This window comes from Camelus dromedarius, chromosome 4, assembly GCF_036321535.1.
Source record: "Camelus dromedarius isolate mCamDro1 chromosome 4, mCamDro1.pat, whole genome shotgun sequence".
Classification (NCBI taxonomy): domain Eukaryota; kingdom Metazoa; phylum Chordata; class Mammalia; order Artiodactyla; family Camelidae; genus Camelus; species Camelus dromedarius.
The window spans coordinates 11,404,235-11,421,820 of record NC_087439.1 but is presented as its reverse complement, the minus strand read 5'-3'; the positions used below and the strand labels follow the sequence as shown (position 1 = coordinate 11,421,820).

The 17,586-nt window shown below is 43.1% G+C and overlaps 1 protein-coding gene across 1 annotated transcript; it reads right to left on the bottom strand.

Moving 5' to 3' along the window:
- Positions 1-12,620: 12,620 nt before the first annotated feature.
- On the bottom strand, positions 12,621-13,042 carry LOC135321204 (peptidyl-prolyl cis-trans isomerase A-like). Its single transcript, XM_064485405.1, has one exon. It carries the CDS (start codon positions 12,954-12,956, stop codon positions 12,663-12,665), a length of 294 nt encoding a protein of 97 aa, XP_064341475.1. The 5' UTR covers positions 12,957-13,042; the 3' UTR covers positions 12,621-12,662.
- Positions 13,043-17,586: the final 4,544 nt, after the last annotated feature.

The window sequence follows — 17,586 nt, the reverse complement described above, 5'->3', positions numbered from 1 at the left end:
TACAAAACGAACTACTATACTTACATTGAAACAGGCTCTAGAGTAGCAACACCTTGTGGGACTCATCTTATAATCATCACCTTTACAGTTGTTCTTTTACCTTTGTGGGATTATGGTGGGGCTTATTGTGGTCCTTCTAGGAATACAGTAAAAAGACCTGAAAAGGAAGGAGGAGAGGGGGAGGGAGAGAGGAGGAGGGAAGAAGGAGAGCAGGAAACATACATATGCTTGCGTTACGGGGACTCATTTTAACTAACTAGGACAAATAGAGTTTTATCTCCCAGAATTCAAGGAATGAAGTCTAGGCAGTTAGTTCTCTTCTTTTGAGTCTTGCCTAATCCTTGCAACACACTCTCGGGGCCCTTTGTACTTCGTGACTTTGTGTGGCCATCAGCGCTGCTAGGTCCTGGCTACTCTCTCTCGTCACTCTCCCTTGCCCACGTGGCCCATACTCACTCATTTCCATTTGCAAACATAGAGAACACGTTGGATGCAGTTTTATAAACCAACAGAGCCTCGAGAGGTAAGAGATCCAGACATTCTCAACAGTACCTTACTATTGACATTTATTTAAAATACTATCTATTTTTGTATCCTTTATATAAAGTTTTCCCTTCCCAGGTATCATTATAATATCATGTCTTTTTAGACTAAAGTTGCTCTTAACAATTACAATTATCATTCAGTTTTCACACTCAAAGTGTGATAAGTTGTTGCCAGTTGTTACAGTCTGGCCAAGAAATCCTTTGTTCTATTAGCAATACCTGCACCCCACCCCCATGCACACTCCACGACTCTGAAAACTTCCATTGTTTGAGGTCAACTGCAGGATATTCTAGGCCCACCCTGATCTTTTTTTGCTCCTTGGACATGGAATTGGTTGCCTTCTAACAGAGTCCTGATTCCTTTTGTGTAGAATTATATTAGAATACATGACCTGGGTAATTAGAATAAGGCAAAAATAATAATAATCTTCTGCCATCATTTTTTAAGTTACAGATCTGGAAAAGAAATGCCTTTTGAACATGTCATTGCTCACTTTTCAAAATGATTCTTTTTTTTTTAAATCCTAGACAGACAGCAATCATGAAAACTTGACTTCACAGAGAAAGAAAATGTTTCTGATTTCCAAAAGCTTCCCACTAATCATTAAGAAGTCCACAAACAATAAATGTTGGAGAGGGTGTGAAGAAAAGGGAACCCTCCTACACTGGGAATATAGTTTGGTGCAGCCACTATGGAAAACGGTATGGAGATTCTTCAAAAAACTAAAAATAGACTTACCATATGATCCAGCAATCACACTCCGGGGCATATATCCAGAAAAGATGAAAACTCTAACTCGAAAAGATACATGCACCCCAATATTCATAACAGCACTATTTATAATAGCCAAAACCTGGAAACAACCTAAATGTACATCAATAGATGACTGGAAAAAGAAGTTTGGGTATATTTATATAATGGAATACTACTCAGCCATAAGAAAGAATAAAATAATGCCATTTTAAGAAACATGGATGGACCTGGAGATCATCATTCTAAGTGAAGTAAGCCAGAAAGGGAAAGAAAAATACCATATGCTATCACTCACATGTGGAATCTAAAAAAAGAAAAGAAAAGAAAAAAAGAAAGACACTAATGAACTCATCTACAACACAGAAACAGACTTGCAGACATAGTAAACCATCTATGGTTACCAGGGGAAAGGGGATAGGAAGGGAAAAATTGGGGAGTTTGAGATTTGTAAATGATAACCATTATATATAAAAATAGATTTCAAAAAAATTTCTTCTGTATAGCACAGGGAACTGTATTCAATATCTTGTAATAACCTACAATGGAAAAGAATATGAAAATAAATGTATATATATGCATGACTGAAACATTATGCTGTACACCAGAAATTGACACAGTATAACTGACTATACTTCAATACAAATTTTAAAATAAAAAAATAAAAAAGCAAAGCTTGGGGAGGGGGCTGAGAACAGACTGTTCAAAGAAACTACAGTATAAAAAAGTGGATACAGAATCTCACCTAAGGGCTGTTTTCACTCCAGGAGGCAAAGAAGAACCCTCTAAGTAAGTTTGGGGGAGGGGAGAAGAGAGCCGGCAGGGGAGAGAGAGATGGGCAGGTGGTGAGCTCTGAAGGTCTTCTCTTACCCCTCCCTCCTCTGGTTGAATATGGAGGAAGGAGACCAAGTCTTAAAGGAGCAAAATAGTCTGGTGGTTGGGGGCAGGGGCAGATCAAACGTGCAGCTCCCTCTGCTTCCTGCACTAAGCTGGACCTCGGGAAGGTCTAGGGGCTCCTACCAAGGAGAACAGTGTGCCAGGGCTGAGGGCCAAGCCTGGGGCAGCTGCAGCATCCAGAGGTGCCCAAGGTCCCAGGGGATAACCCAGGTGCTGACTCCCTCGGCAGGGTCCAAGGGGGCTCTGAGAAGAGGGACCAAGGCCGGACTTTTAAGCCAGAGCTTGAATGTGAGCAGCAACCAGACCTCCAGGACAGCAGGGCCAGCAAGCACGAGGCGAGGGCAAGCAAGCATGGGGCATGGGGCTGCTGGGCTTCCAGGAGGAGGTGTAAGCAGGCCCTGAGTTCCTGAAGCCACATCAATAAGGTACACACTGGTGACCCAGACACAGGCCCAGACCATGGACCACCCTGTCTCTGACCTCTTGGGAAAATTCCTTCAGAAAGGAGGCATCTGATGGACGAGTCTTAAGTTTGAAGAGTCTTAAGTATTTGCAAAAATCTCTTAGAAATCAGAAGAGACTGATTACCTTTAATCAGTAAGTTACCACCTCCCATAACTCAGTTCCTACCCTCAGGGACCGGAGGCAGAGCAAGATGAGGCAAACGCACATCTGGCTGGACCACCGCCTCGTCCCGCCAGTGCTTTGTCCTGTGTGTAAGTCTTGCCTCCCTGCTGACTGGCCCTTTGTGAAGGACGGGACAGAGACAAGGAGCCAGGCGACCCGTGGCACTTGGACCGTGGCTCGCCCTGTACTTTGGACTCTTGGCCTCTAGAGGGCGCCCCGAAGCCTCAGCTCGCCAGCCTCGTGGAAACCCGCGGTCCGAGCCCGTCTCAGCTTAAAATCTGATCATAGCCTCACCAGTGTTTTGTGTCAGGCTTTACTTTTTTAAGCTGTGTTGCAATGAGGTAGGATTTTTTCCCCTCTCTCTTATAAACTTAAGTTATTATAGTTTGAATGTGGTTTCTAAATACTCATGTCCCATCCCACCCACCCTGGAGATACTCGTGTCTCTACACACAAAGGCATGTGTGTGCGGGCCTGCTTTTAAGAGTGACTCTGGAAAGCCGGCTCCGCGACACGTGGTCGTACTCTAGGACATTTGGGGACAGCACCCGTTCATTTCAAGAGCTAAATGTGCTCAGAACCTCTCACTTGTGAGCTTCTATTCCAAGGATATATGATAGAGCAGAACTGGCCTTTACAGACACTCCCTCCCAAGTCTCCATTTTCTGGATTTTCCCCTTTCCTTTCAGCCCCTCTCCAGAAGTACTTAGGTTTAATGTATAGGAGTATTTTCTATTCAGGAGAAATAGGGAGTAAAGCAGTGCTGACCTCCAAGAGATGACTCCCTCCTGCATCCTCAGGCATCAGAGAGCCGGGGAAGCTGTGACCAGGTGATGCCACCTTCCCAGGGCACCTCAAGTCTCCCCATCCAGGCCACTGCCTTCCCCAACTGCACTGCCCAAGGGACTCAGCACTCACCCGGGGGTTCAGGCAAACACCTGAACAGCTGGAATAGCTGATCATGAGGAGGACCACTGACATTGGGGAGCATCAAAGAGCTTGTACTGGGAAGGCTATTCTAATACGTGGAGTAGATACTTCTGTCTCCACTTGATAGCTTAAGAAACAGAGATATTGGGGGAGTGGAGGGTATAGCTCAGTGGTACAGCACATGCTTAGCATGCTCAAGGTCCTGAGTTCAATCCCCAGTGCCTCCATTAAAGTAAATAAACCTACTTATTGCCCCCTCCCCAATTTTTTAATTAAAAAAAAAAAGAAACGAAATAGAGACTCAGAAAAGTCAACTAAGTTGCAGGTGCACAGTAAGGGACAGAGCTAGCTGTAACCCTGAGCTGGCCCCAGAGCTCTCATTTTAACTCTTTCTTCCCAACACCATTTGCTGAAGAGACTGTCTTTGCGCCATTGTATGCTCTTGCCTCCTAGGACACTGATTCTGGATGGGAGAGCAGTGTGTCAGCGAAAAACTACAAAGTCTGGACTCATTCACAGCTAGAAATGTCCAGTTCTGGCCAAGGAGCTAAAGCAGAAGCTGTTAGGTGTTGCGTCTGGGAAAATGCTTGGAAAGGGGGCTGCCGTGTGCCTCTTGCTCTTGACGCTTCCCCTTTTTTCTGCCTGGAATGGAAACACCGTGTGCAAAGTGGAGCAGCCACTGTGGGTCCACCGGGAGACCAGCTTGAGACCAAAATGCACTTGCTAAAGAGGACTGAGCAGAGAGATGCTGTGCGAGTCCCCCGAGGCATCATGGAAATGCTCTATCAACACTCAACTCCCCAGCACCAGCCTTTTTGATTTATGAGAAAAAAAAATGTTTCTGATTATTAAAAATAAATCCCCAAAGCTGTATTTCTGCCTCCTGGTGCATAGTTTTGGGCCCACCAATGGGAATTTTCCTTTCGGTCCTGCCTTGATGCTCCAACAATCCTTCCAGACTCTTCAAAGAACATTAGAAGAGAGAGAGAGAGACAAAAAAGGAGGTTAACAGCATATGAGTTTGCAGAAGTTCAGTGGCTTATCGCTGGTTCTACCTCTGCAGTCTAAAAGACAATTGTGTTTTTTAGTATTGAAAAAATAAAGGGCAACTATATTCAATATCTTGTAGTAACCTATAATGAAAAAGAATATGGAAAAGAATATATATGTACATGTATGACTGAATCACTATGCTGTACACCAGAAATGGACACATTATAACTGATTATACTTTAATAAAAAATAAAAAATTCAATCCCCAGTACCTCCTCTAAAAATAAATAAATAAATCACATTATCTCCCCCCCAAAATAAAATAAAATAAAATATTTTTTTAAAAAGGAAGGAAGGAAGAGAAAGAGAAAGAAAAAGAAAGAAAGGGAAAGAAAGAAAGAAAGAAAGAAAGAAAGAAAGAAAGAAAGAAAGAAAGAAAGAAAGAAAGAAAGAAAGAAAGAAAGAAAGAAAGAAAGAAAAAGAAAGAAAAAGAAATCTTTCTCCAAAAAGCATCTTACCACCATCCCCAGAATGCAGAAATGGCACAGGCTGTACAATTTACACTCTTACGTGGTCTTGTTGCATCTGGGACTCCCAGCTCTAGGCGAAAGGATAGCTAAACCAGTGTCCTTCGTTCCTTCACTAAGGGACACCTGTCTCTTGTAGGTTCCAGCATCACAACATCCAGCAGTTGTGAGACTATCAGTGGGGAGAGGTGTGCTCCTGCCTTAGGGCCCCCAGACACATCACTGCATAAACCGAGCCTTAGCTTGAGGTCCTTCCCATTTTAAAATACAGGACCAGCCCCTGAGCCCAACTGTACACTGAACTGTATGGTGTATAGAATTCTTTTGTTATTTTGAAATTCTTTCCAAACTTGGAGAGAATAAATCAGCAATCTATCTGCCAATCATATGTAATAAATGTATTATTTTGTCAAAAGATAAAAAATAAAAAACAAAAATACGGAACCAAGACTGCTGGGTAAAATGAATACATTTATCCCTGCTCAGGAGAAGTGAGAGAGCTTAGCATTTGGGGAGGGGGGTGGACAATACATAAGAAATGGCCAAACCCCACAAATTCAGTGAATGCTAATGAATACTGTGCAAACTGACTGAGGGTGTTCATTGCTGTGTGTGCCTGGATCAGAGCTTAACTTCTCTGTGCTTCCGTTTCCTCCCTCTCTAAAATGAAGATTGTAGTAGTACCTGCCTCAAAAGGCTGATGGGAGGAGCAAATGAAATAATACATTCTAGCGTGCTTGACACAGTGTCTAGTACCTAATGAGCACTCCACAAATATTGTGATATTATTATGCCCTCAACACAAACCCGGTCACACAGGACGGGTTTGAATGGCCACATCCACAGAGGATAGGAGTTGGTAAACTCTCTAGGGATCCCCCAGCTTCTTCCTTTGGGGCCTTTTCCTCCACTTAAGTTTCAACTCCCATAGCAAACCCTGCTCTCAGGAAAGGAACCAGGCAGTCCCACCTGGGGACACTCCAGAGGAAGGGGACTTCCATAATGTGCATGTATAAAGCCCCATGTCTGCCCTGTTTGGATTATGTGACCATCCCTCAGTCCCATCACTGTTGTCGCCCTGGCCCATCAGCCCATTGCCACGGGGCATGAGATCGTGGCTCCATTGGGAAGGAGTGACATGGACTGTGGGAGACGGTCCATCTCCTCCTGGAGAACTGGGCAGTGTTACCAGGGATGTGTGTTTAAGGGAGGCAGTGGGTGGCCAGGCTTTGGTGGGACAAACAAACATGAATTCTTTGACTGTAATCCCAGGAAGCGACCAGCAGAGGGCAATGTTGTGATTTGCTGGGATTTGTGGGGTCCTTGCCTACAGACGAGCCAGGAGAAGCCAAATTTATTCCCAGTTGCGGCAATTCTGTTGACAGCAATGTGGGGTGAGTGGCAAGGTCGGGAAGAGTGGCAGAATGATTCCTCCCTGGTCTCCAGCACTGCCCAGCTCAGCCAGCCTGCCCAGAAGTAGGGCGCGGGCAGGCTGAGAGCCACAGTTCCACAGTTCTTCTGCCTGATCCAGTCTCCACTTACATTTTCCCCAGAGACATTTCCTGGTTCTCTGCTCACTATTTTAGCAGCTGGGAATTCTGCAACGTCTCTGGAAAATACCTGCGGTAGATCTGTGAAACGCTACAAAACACAGGCCTTTACAGAGCACCTAGGATACAAGAGGCGAGTCCAGGGTGTGGCTGTCCTGCCAGGGTTCAGAGTGTTGACCCTGCAGAAAGGCCTGGATTTAACCTGCCTGAACTACCATTGCTGTGTGTGCTTGGGTCGATCGCTTAACTTCTCTGTCTTTCTGTTTCCTCCCTCTAAAATGTAGCTAGTAGTAGTAACTGCCTAAAAAGGCTGATGTGAGGAATAAATGAAATAATACATTCTAGCATGCTTGGCACAGTGTCTAGTACCTAATAAGCATTCCACAAATATATTATTATGCCTCCAACACAAACCCATACATGAATACGCTATTATCTGACTGCACATAAATCAAGTCTTGCAGATATATGCAGCTGGCCTCTTTAGGCACCAACACTCCATCGGTAATGGACAGAAACTTTTCAGTGTCTTGTGGGCTTCCCGTCTTCTTAAGCAAGAGCGAGCAAACTTCTCCTATTGACCTGGAGTCATAGGAGCATCCTTCAGTGTAATAAGTTAATACAATAATGACTTTACAGACTCTGGCTGTTGAGGGGAACTTTTGAGGGGCTTCTTTCGTTTTTTTTTTTAAATTGAAGTATGGTTGATTTACAATTTATATTCGTTTCAGGCATACCAAGGGCTTATTTCTTGGTTCTCACTTGTGTTTGAGACGTGAACTAGCCAAGTAAATGACACAGAGGTAAGCAAGGCAGCGCCTGTCTCTCGCGATGGGTGCGAGAACAGATGGAGCTGTGCAGACCCATGCTGCACACATATGTAGAGGCGTCTCTGACTTACAACACTTCCCACCCTCCACTTCTGAACGTGCATTGCTCTCTGATTTGCTTTGTAAGCAAACAAACAAAACTCCAAGGTCAAAATATCTTCTGTGAATCCAGAAGAGGAGAAGAGGGTAGGGCAAGAAACTAAGGAAAGGAGAAAGCCTTTAGGACAGAGATTTTCAACTTCAGCTGCACATCGAAGTCACCTGGGGACCTTAATATATGTATGTATATGCATGACTGGGACATTGTGCTGTACACCAGAAATTGACACATCATCATTTACTGTACTTCGATAAAAAAAAAAGTCACCTGGGGATCTTTCTTTTCCTGCATTTTTTTTAATTGAAGTATACAATCTGTCAATTTCTGGTGTACGCCATAATGTTTCAGTCATACATATACATACATATATTCATTTTCATATGCTTTTTCATTATAGGTTGCTTTCAAACATTGAATATAGTTCCCTGTGCTATACAGTAGGAACTTCTTTATCTTTTTTACATGTAGTAGTTAGTATCTGCAAATCTCAGACTCTGAGAGCTTTGGAAAATGCCCACACCCTACCCCAGAGAGACCCAGAGTTGTCTGGTCTGGGGTGGGTGGTGGGGGATACGGGGAGGAGGGGGCTGGCCTTGGGGTTTTTGTTTTGTTTTGTTTTGTTTTTTTGAAGCTCCCCAGGGGATTCTAGTGTTCAGGTAGGGTTGGCAATCCTGGTTTAGGACTTAGCCTCAGCCTAAACCTGTCATTTCCCTCTACTTTTCTACACTGCTGGGCAGTCTATGAATTAGAGATCTCTTTAAGCCAGTATCTTCAAGTCAAAAGTTTACTTCTTCTAGGGAAGTCAGTTGATCACTTAATGTTAATTTGTTCCTCATGCTCAGCTGAGTTCCAGGTCAATGAAAGAAGGGAAGTTGGAGAATGTTGGGAAAGGTACCTGGTTGGGTGCCCCCCAACACCAGCAATTCTAGAGAACAGGACAGTGCTGGCAACTTGTCGGCTCCAACCATTAAACCCCACCCTCCGTCTATGGTTGCATGGAGCAGCGAAGGTTGGGGACCACTGGTCTAGGGTGAAGAAGTCAGAAAGCAGACTGGTACTGATGCAGGAAAAAATGGATGTGGGGCAGGAGGAGGGCTGTGTCCCAGGTCTCGGTGGAGCCTCTGGGACGTGCCCCGCCAGGTATGGGTCATTGGCTTCATGCAGGAAAGAATTCAAGAGCGAGCCACAGTTGAGTAAATGTAGATTTATTTAGAGAGATACATACTCCATTGGCGGAGTGCAGGCTGTCTCAGAAGGCAAGAGAAAGGCCACGAGGTGTGGAGTTGGGTGCTCAGTAGATACTCACTCCATAGACAGAGTGCGGGGCCGTCTCTGAAGAGGAGGGAGCGAGAGAGGTGACGGGGTGCGGTGTTGCCAGTTTTTATGGGCTCAGTAGCTTCACATACCTACAAGTGGGAGGACTATTCCAACTGCCCTGGGAAGGGGCATCACCCACTCTTTGACCTTTTATAGTTAGCCTTGGGACTGTCACGGCACCTGTGGGCATGTTACTCACCATGCTAATATGTTACGATGAACATATAATGATGCTCAAGATCTACTAGAAGTCAAATCTCCCGCCATCTGAATCGTCAAGGTCTACTGGGAGTTGAATCTTCCATTTTGGTGTTAATTGCTGTCGTTCCTTGAATGGCTGTGCCCTTCCCCCTTCTGTCCTGTCTCAGTACAAGAACAGAGATGAAAAGATATTGTCAGAAAGGAAAAACTTTTCCTCTAGCCTCTTAGGTTTACTTGACCTAAATTATTGGGGGCTTGTGATTAAACCGACAAAATACAGATTAGCAAGAGAAAAGACAGATTTTAATCATGTATATACAAGAGTTCACCAAAAAACGTGATTCAAAGAGGTAGCTGGACTTGTGTACAATTTAAAGAGGGAGGAGACATGGAGAAGGGCACTTGTGGACAAATAACTTTTTGGAAAGATACATGGGCTCCCAGGAGAACAGATGGGAGATAAGATAGTCTAGGGACAATATGTGTTTACAAGTGACTTCTAGTTCCTGGTGATAAGAGTCCAGGTTCCCAGGTTGCTCCAGGGAGGGGACTGAAGACAAGAGAGTTTGAAGGGTCCAAAGAATATGCCATGCCAAGATATGTCACTTTGACATAAGGCTTATTTTGAGCTGGAAACAACTGAAAATTAACAGACACAAAGAAAAACTCTGCCTGCCCCTCTCTACCAGGATGGTGGAGTGAGTCTTCATCCCCTGAGACTCTAGAGCCTAATCGCCCGGGAGAAGGCACGGGAGGAATCCACGTAACGCGTAATTTACAGTCGTAAATTCGGTATCCCTGCAACATGAAACCCTTCACCTGTTTGAGACCTGAGGCTGTGCTCAGGGAAAATGAAGGAAAACTTTGTCTTTCCTGCTGACTCCTTCAATTTGGCAGCCCTGGGGCCATGAAACAGCTTTAGTGGCCCACGCCTGTTTTCCCTGCCACCAAGTATTACTGACCAGAGGCACATCCAAGTCAAAGCAACAAACTGCCTTCAAACAATCTGATAAAATAACCATTTGGAAACAAGAAAGAAAGAGAGAGAGAAAGAGAGAGAGAGAGGGAGAAAGGAAGGAAGGAAGAGAGAAGGAAAGAAGGAAAGAAAAGAAAGAAAGAAAACAAGGAAAGAAAGAAGGAAAGAAAGAAATGAAGGAAAGGAAAGGAAGGAAGGAAAAGAAGAAAGGAAAGGAAGAGAGAAATTTCCAAAAGAAAGTCTGAGAAAAAGAAAGTTTGGAACACTCTGCATCTGCGGTAAGGAAACCCTCTTTATACCTACAAATAAACATGTTGATGTATAAATACACTTCTATCATAAATTACACTTAGAACTTAGAAGCTGGAGTTTGGGGCCCCTTTCAGCCCCCACTGTGTTCTTGTCGCCCCACCAACCCTGCAGAACACATTAGTGCGTCTTCAGACAGAAAAAGATGGAGAACAATGACTTCTTTGATAATCAGAGTTAATCACTTAGACCAGTGGTTCCCAGTGTATGGGAGGTAGAATTAGAGGAGCATTTTGCAAGGAGTCTAGGAATCCACATATAAACACATGTTTCTCTTATCAAGAAGCTATCATGTGGCATCTCAATAGATGCAGAAAAAGCTTTTGATAAAATTCAGCACCTACTTATGATAAAAACTCTCCAGAACGTGGGCATAGAAGGAACATACCTCAACCTAATAAAGCCCATATATGACAAACCCACAGCTGATGTCATACTCAATGGTGAAAAGCTGAAAGCATTTCCTCTAAGATCAGGAACAAGACAAGGATGCCCACTCCTGCCACTTTTATTCAACATAGTTTTGGAAATCCAAACTGCAGCAATCAGAGAAGAAAAAGAAATAAAAGAAATCCAAACTGGAAAAAAAAAAAGAGGAAAACTGTCACTGTTTGCAGATGATATGATACCATACATAGAAAATCCTAAAGACAGTACTAGAGCTCATCACTGAATTCGGTAAAGTTGCAGGTTACATAATTAATATATAGAAATCAGTTGCATTTCTGTATGCTAACAATGAAATACAAAAAAAAGAAAGAAAGAAAAGAAAAAGAAAGAAAGAAAGAAAGAAAGAAAGAAAGAAAGAAAGAAAGAAAGAAAGAAAGAAAGAAAGGAAGGAAGGAAGGAAGGAAGGAAGGAAGGAAGGAAGGAAGGAAGGAAGGAAGGAAGGAAGAAAGAAAGAAAGAAAGAAAGAAAGAAAGAAAGAAAGAAAGAAAGAAAGAAAGAAAGAAAGAAAGAAATTAAGAAAACAATCCCATTTACCATTGCGTCAAAAAGAATAAAACACCTAGGAATAAACCTACCCAAGGAGGCAAAGGACTTATACTTGGAAAACTTTAAGACACTGATGATAGAAATTGAAGATGACACAGATAGAAAGATACACTATGTCCTTGGATTGGAAGAATCAATATTGTTAAAATGGCCATACTACACAAGGCAATATACAGATTCAATGCAATCCATATCAAGCTACCGATGACATTTTTCACAGAACTGGAACAAAAAAATGTTAAAATTTGTATAGAAACACAGAAGACAACAAATAGCCAAAAAAATCTTGAGAAAAAAAGAATGGAGCTTAGGGAAGCATGTTCCCTGACTTCAGACTATACTACAAAGCTACAGTAATCAAAACAGTATGGTACTGGCACAAAAACAGACACATAAATCAATGGAACATGACAGAAAATCCAGAAATAAACCTACACACTTATAGTTAATTAATCCACAACAAAGGAGGCAAGAATATATAATGGAGAAAAGACAGTGTCCTCAATAAGTGGTGCTGGGAAAATTGGACAGCTATCTGTAAAAAAATGAAATTAGAACATTCTTTAACACCATATACAAAAATAAACTCTAGATGCATTAAAGATCTAAATGTAAGACCAGATACTATAAAACTTCTACAGGAAAATATAGGCAGATCACTCTTGGATATAAATCGCAGCAATTTTTTTTTTTCAAACCAGCTCCTAGAGTAATGGAAATAAAAGCAAAAATAAACAAATGGGACTTAAGTAAACTTAAAAGCTTTTGCACAGCTAAGGATACCACCAACAAAACAAAGAGACAACCTATGGAATGGGAGAAAATGTTTGCAAATGAGGTGACCAACAAGGGACTAATTTCCGAAATATACAAACAGCTTGTATGCCTTTTTTGTTTGTTTAGTCTTTATTTCATAACCATAAACTTAACTTTGCAATCCAGCTAAACTTGGAGTGGGATAAGGAAAATATGGAACCCAAAGAACTGCAGTGACAGCACAATTATAGGATATTTCCAGCAGATGGGGCGAAGGGATGCTCTCCTGAGCTAACAGAAGGAATGGTCTGGTGGTTAAGATGAAACCCAAGTCAAATTTATTATATTTGTCCACAGTCAGCAATGGTGATCTTCTTGCTTGCCATTCTTGGACCCAAAGCGCTCTATGGCTTCCACAACATTCATGCCCTTTTTCACCTTGCCAAAGACCACATGCTTGCCATCCAACCACTCAGTCTTGGCAGTGCAGATGAAAAACTGGGAACCGTTTGTGTTGGGGTCAGCATTTGCCGTGGACAATATGCCAGGACCCGTATGCTTCAGGATGAAGTTCTCATCATCAAATTTCTCCCCATAGATGGACTTGCCGCCAGTGCTGTTATGGTGTGTGAAGTTACCACCCTGGCACATAGATCCGGGAATTATTCTGTGAAAGCAGGAGCCTTCATAACCAAACCGTCTCTCTCCAGTGCTCAGAGCATGTAAGTTTTCTGCTGTCTTTGGAAACTTGTCTGCAAACAGCTAAAAGGAGATGTGGCCCAAGGGCTCGCTGTCTACAGCAAAGTCGAAGAACACGGTGGGGTTGACCGTGGCAGGGCAGTGTGGAAGGCTCCGGGGTGGCGGCCGTGTCTGCAAGGCCTCATATGCCTTAACATAAAAAAAAAAAAAGCAACCCAATTAAAAAATGAGCAGAAGACCTAAACAGACATTTCTCCAAAGAAGACATCCTGATGGCCAACAGGCACATGAAAAAAGATGCTCAATATCGCTAATTATTAGAGAAATGCAAATCAGAACTGCAATGAGGTATCACCTTACACCAGTCAGAATGGCCATCATTAAAAAGTCTACAAATAATAAATGCTGGAGAGGGTGTAGAGAAAAGGGAACCCTCCTACACTGTTGGTGGGGATGTAAATTGGTGCAGCCACTATGGAGGACAGTATGGAGGTTCCTTAAAAAACTAAAAATAGACTTACCATGCAATCCCACTCCTGGGCATATATCTAGAGAAAACTATAATTCAAAAAGACACATTGCACCTTAATGTTCACAGCAGCACTATACAAAATAGCCAAGACATGGAAACAACCTAAATGTCCATCGACAATGACTGGATAAAGAAGTTGTGATATATATGTGTGTGTGTGTGTATATATATATATACAATGGAATATTACTCGGCCTTAAAAGGAATGAAATAATGCCATTTGGAGCAACATGGATGGACCTAAAGATGATTATATTAAGTGAAGTAAGTCAGAGAAAGATAAATATCATATGATGTCGCTTATATGTGGAATCTAAAAACCAAACCAAACAAAACAAATTTTATTTACAAGCCAGAAATACATTCATGGACATAGAAAACAAACTGTGGCTACCAGAGGGGAAAGAGGGCAAAATAGATTAGGAGTTGGGGATCAATAGGTACACATTACTATATATAAAGTGGATAAACAACAAGGACCTACTAGTGAATAGCACAGGGAATTAGATTCCATTTCTTGTAATGAGCTGTAATGGAAAAGAATCTGAAAAAAATATACACATATATATATGTATAACTGAATTGCTTCGTTGTACACCTGAAACTAACATTGTAAATCGACTACACTTTAAAAAGAAAGAATTAAAATTTGTTTAAAAAGAAGCTATCATGTGGGATTCTGAAAAAAAGTTTTTAAATTTTTTTGAGGTGGGAAGGTTTTTATTTATTTATTTTTCTAGTGGAGGTGCTGGGGATTGAACCCAGGACTTTGTGCATGCTAGGCATGCTCTCTACCACTAAGCTATACCCTCCCTCTCTGAAAATATTTTTAAGTGATAAAAATGTCCTGTTTTATACCCATGAAAATAGCAGATGTTAGCAGGAGGATAAAATCACATTTGGCAAGGATGTCGGGAGATGGAAAGTGAGGCTGCTGAGGGTGCTGGTGTCCACTGAGGAGTCGTTCTCCAGAGCAAAGGCACATTGAACAAATCTAAAGAGTATGTGCTCAGGCCTCCTGAGTCAGCATCCCCGGGACAGGTCATGCGCATTGGCTAGGCTGTTGGAGAACAGTCAGGTCTGTCAGATTAATGGGAAGGATGAAGCTCGAGGTGTGTTAAGTATAGCTAAGACATATCAGACAGATGGAGAGAACTTACTACGTGAATACAGGTTAAAAGGGAGAGAAGGACCAGAAGTTGCTGGCTATTCCCGACCCATTCAGTTTCCATGAGGCACAGACTATAAAACACTAGGTAGACAGGAGGCCCCTAATGGTCACTATCTTCATGCAGCTCTTTATTGGTGGCACTCACTCTGCCCTAGGGGTATTCTGCCACAGAAAGCCCAGAGCTGTCGGTCAGATTAATTGGTGAGTTACAGCCGTGACCTACTAGTCCTTTGACTGTAACAGAGTGTGTGTTTGCCCAGGATCACCGTCTGTCTGCTGGGCCCCTTGCTCAAACCTCAGCTCTAGCCCTTAAAACTCCCCTTCGCTGGAAAAGGCTAATGTAAGAGAGACAAGACAGGTGAGCACACCAGGATGCACATGGTGCATACCTCCCAGCGCCCTTGCACCGCATCCTGGGGGGGGGTGTGTTTGTGTGACCCAGCTCCATCTCCCCCGCCCATCCCCACCTTCTCTCTATGTGATTTAATAACCTGTGTGATTCAGACATCCTCATTTGGTCTATGAGCCTTTCTATTTTGTGACTTCTGGCTCAATCTCCTTGGAGTGCGCTGGGAGGCTTCCACAGCATAAAGGTAATTGCTCACACGACAGAACATCGATTAAGAAATTCATCGGCATGGCTGGTGGAGGGAGACTCTGAAGCAACCTACTGTTCATCACCAAGGTGAGCAAATAAAACACCGTGGCTGAAGAGCCAAACAATCTCAAGCAGTAAGAAGCAGTGAACTAGACCATTCAGACTTCTTACTGGTACCCGTGGTAAGAAATACTTTTTACATTGCAACCACACTATCTATCCATTTGCCTATCTAGTTTTGAAATTAAAAAATCATGAGAAAAAACAAAAAAAATGAAAAACAAAAACAAACAAAATTTTTTTTTATTTTAAAAATCACGAAACAATCGTTACCCTAATTATACTTGAGACACTCTAGTGTTTCCTATTGTATTCATTTCTTATAAGTGCCAATTACGCCCCTACCAAACTGATTTCACTAGCCTCTATGGGGACCCAACATATCATTTGTAAAACCCTGAATTAGATCTATATATACATCAGCAGGGATGGCCTTAAATCATGCAATTCGGTGAGAAAAGTAGGAAACAGAAGACGATTTATAGCACAATGCCATTTACGGAAACAAAAACCACACACACACACACACACACAAGGATACACAATAGTCAAGGATCCACATCAAACACATTAGAGGCTGTGCCACTGGGGAAGTGAAAAAAGGAAAAGAAAACTCCAGGAGGATCTGGAATGCAAGGATGCCCACGTGCCAGGATGTGAGAGGAACGACTGGCTGGGCTCTGAACCAGGGTCCGACAAAATAAAAAGGTGGGGGGTGGGTCTTTTACTGGAAAAGTTTGAGAATCACTCAAATATACAGAAAATATGTAGGAGCTAGAGAATGACGCATTTAGAATTCTTGAAATGTATTCTTAAAAAATCAGGAGGGAGGGTATAGCTCAGTGGTAGAGTGTGTGCTTAGCATGCACGAGGTCCTGGGTTCAATCCCCAGTACTGCTATTTAAAAAATAATAATAAATAAATGAATGAATAAATTATTTAATAAATAAATCTAATCGCCTCCTTTCCCTAAAAAACATTTTTTAAAAAATATCAGTGCGTAAGGTCAGAGAGAAAAAAATATCAGGGGCAAATTTGCAAGAGAAGGGGTAGGGTCCCCTCACCACCGACAGGGCAATATCAGCTGAAAAGGAGGTGGTCGGCTTGGAAGAGTCTGAGAAGCAAGGCTGGTCAATGTCCCCACCCACCACGGGCACCTGCATGGTTGGGGGGAGGGAGCTCAGGACTGGGGCCACCATGACTTCAGGGAGGGGCTCTCCGCTGGGTGCGCAGCCCCTGCCTCATTGCCAGCCCTCTCTTACCCATAGTCTCTGTTGCCCAGGAAGCTGTGTTTTATACCTCGTGACCCTGCCCTTCTGGACGGGGTTGGATGCTTCGCCTCAGAGTCAGAGCACTCAGCCCACCTGCTTCCCTTTAAACCGAGTAGCTTAGCTTTCCTGGACTAAAGAGATTCTCTCTCCGGAAGCTGACCCAGGAAGTGAGAGATCATAGCTGTTGGGGTGAGGGCTGCAGCTGAAAGGTCTTGAATCTGAGCTGGAGAGACTGGGGCGGGTCTCAAGCTGGCAGAGTTACGGAGAACAAAAACTGGGGCCAGCCGGGGAGGGAAAGCAGTGATGGGAGGGTGGAAACAGACCCTGGAAGTAGGGCTAGGTTATTTACCAGCACAACACAGAGCTGGGCGTATACACTGAAGTCCTATAAGGGCCAGCAGGCAACACAGGAGTTAAGAGAGCTGGGGGTAAGATGGGGTCGGGGTGGGGTCCACAGAGCACCAACTGTCCAAAGAGAGTCATCCAAAGTGGCCATGGTTTCTGTGCAGAAAAGGGATCCTCAGGGTTCCAAGCTGTCTTGTTTTCAACAGAAATCAGAAATCCAGAATTCAATGTGAAACTTCCGAATTTCAGAATTGACGACATTTTTGCCTTTTAATTAAAAACTTTTGGGGAGGAGAGTATAGCTCAAGCGGTAGAGTGTATGCTTAGCATGTATGAGGTTCTGGATTCAATCCCCAGTACCTCTTCTAAAAATAAATGAATAAACCTAATTACCCCCACCTCAAAAAAATAAATAAAAGAAATTAAAAACACTTTGTGGAAAACAAAACATGTCTACAGACTAAACATGGTGAATGACCAGACCCTGTGGACTCAAGGCCTGGAGACCGCCCCCATCCCCCAGCCTCCTGGGGAGGCCACCCTCCTCCCCAGTGAATTCCCCAGAGACCTCTTTCATTTATCACTCCTCTGGATCCTCTGACAGC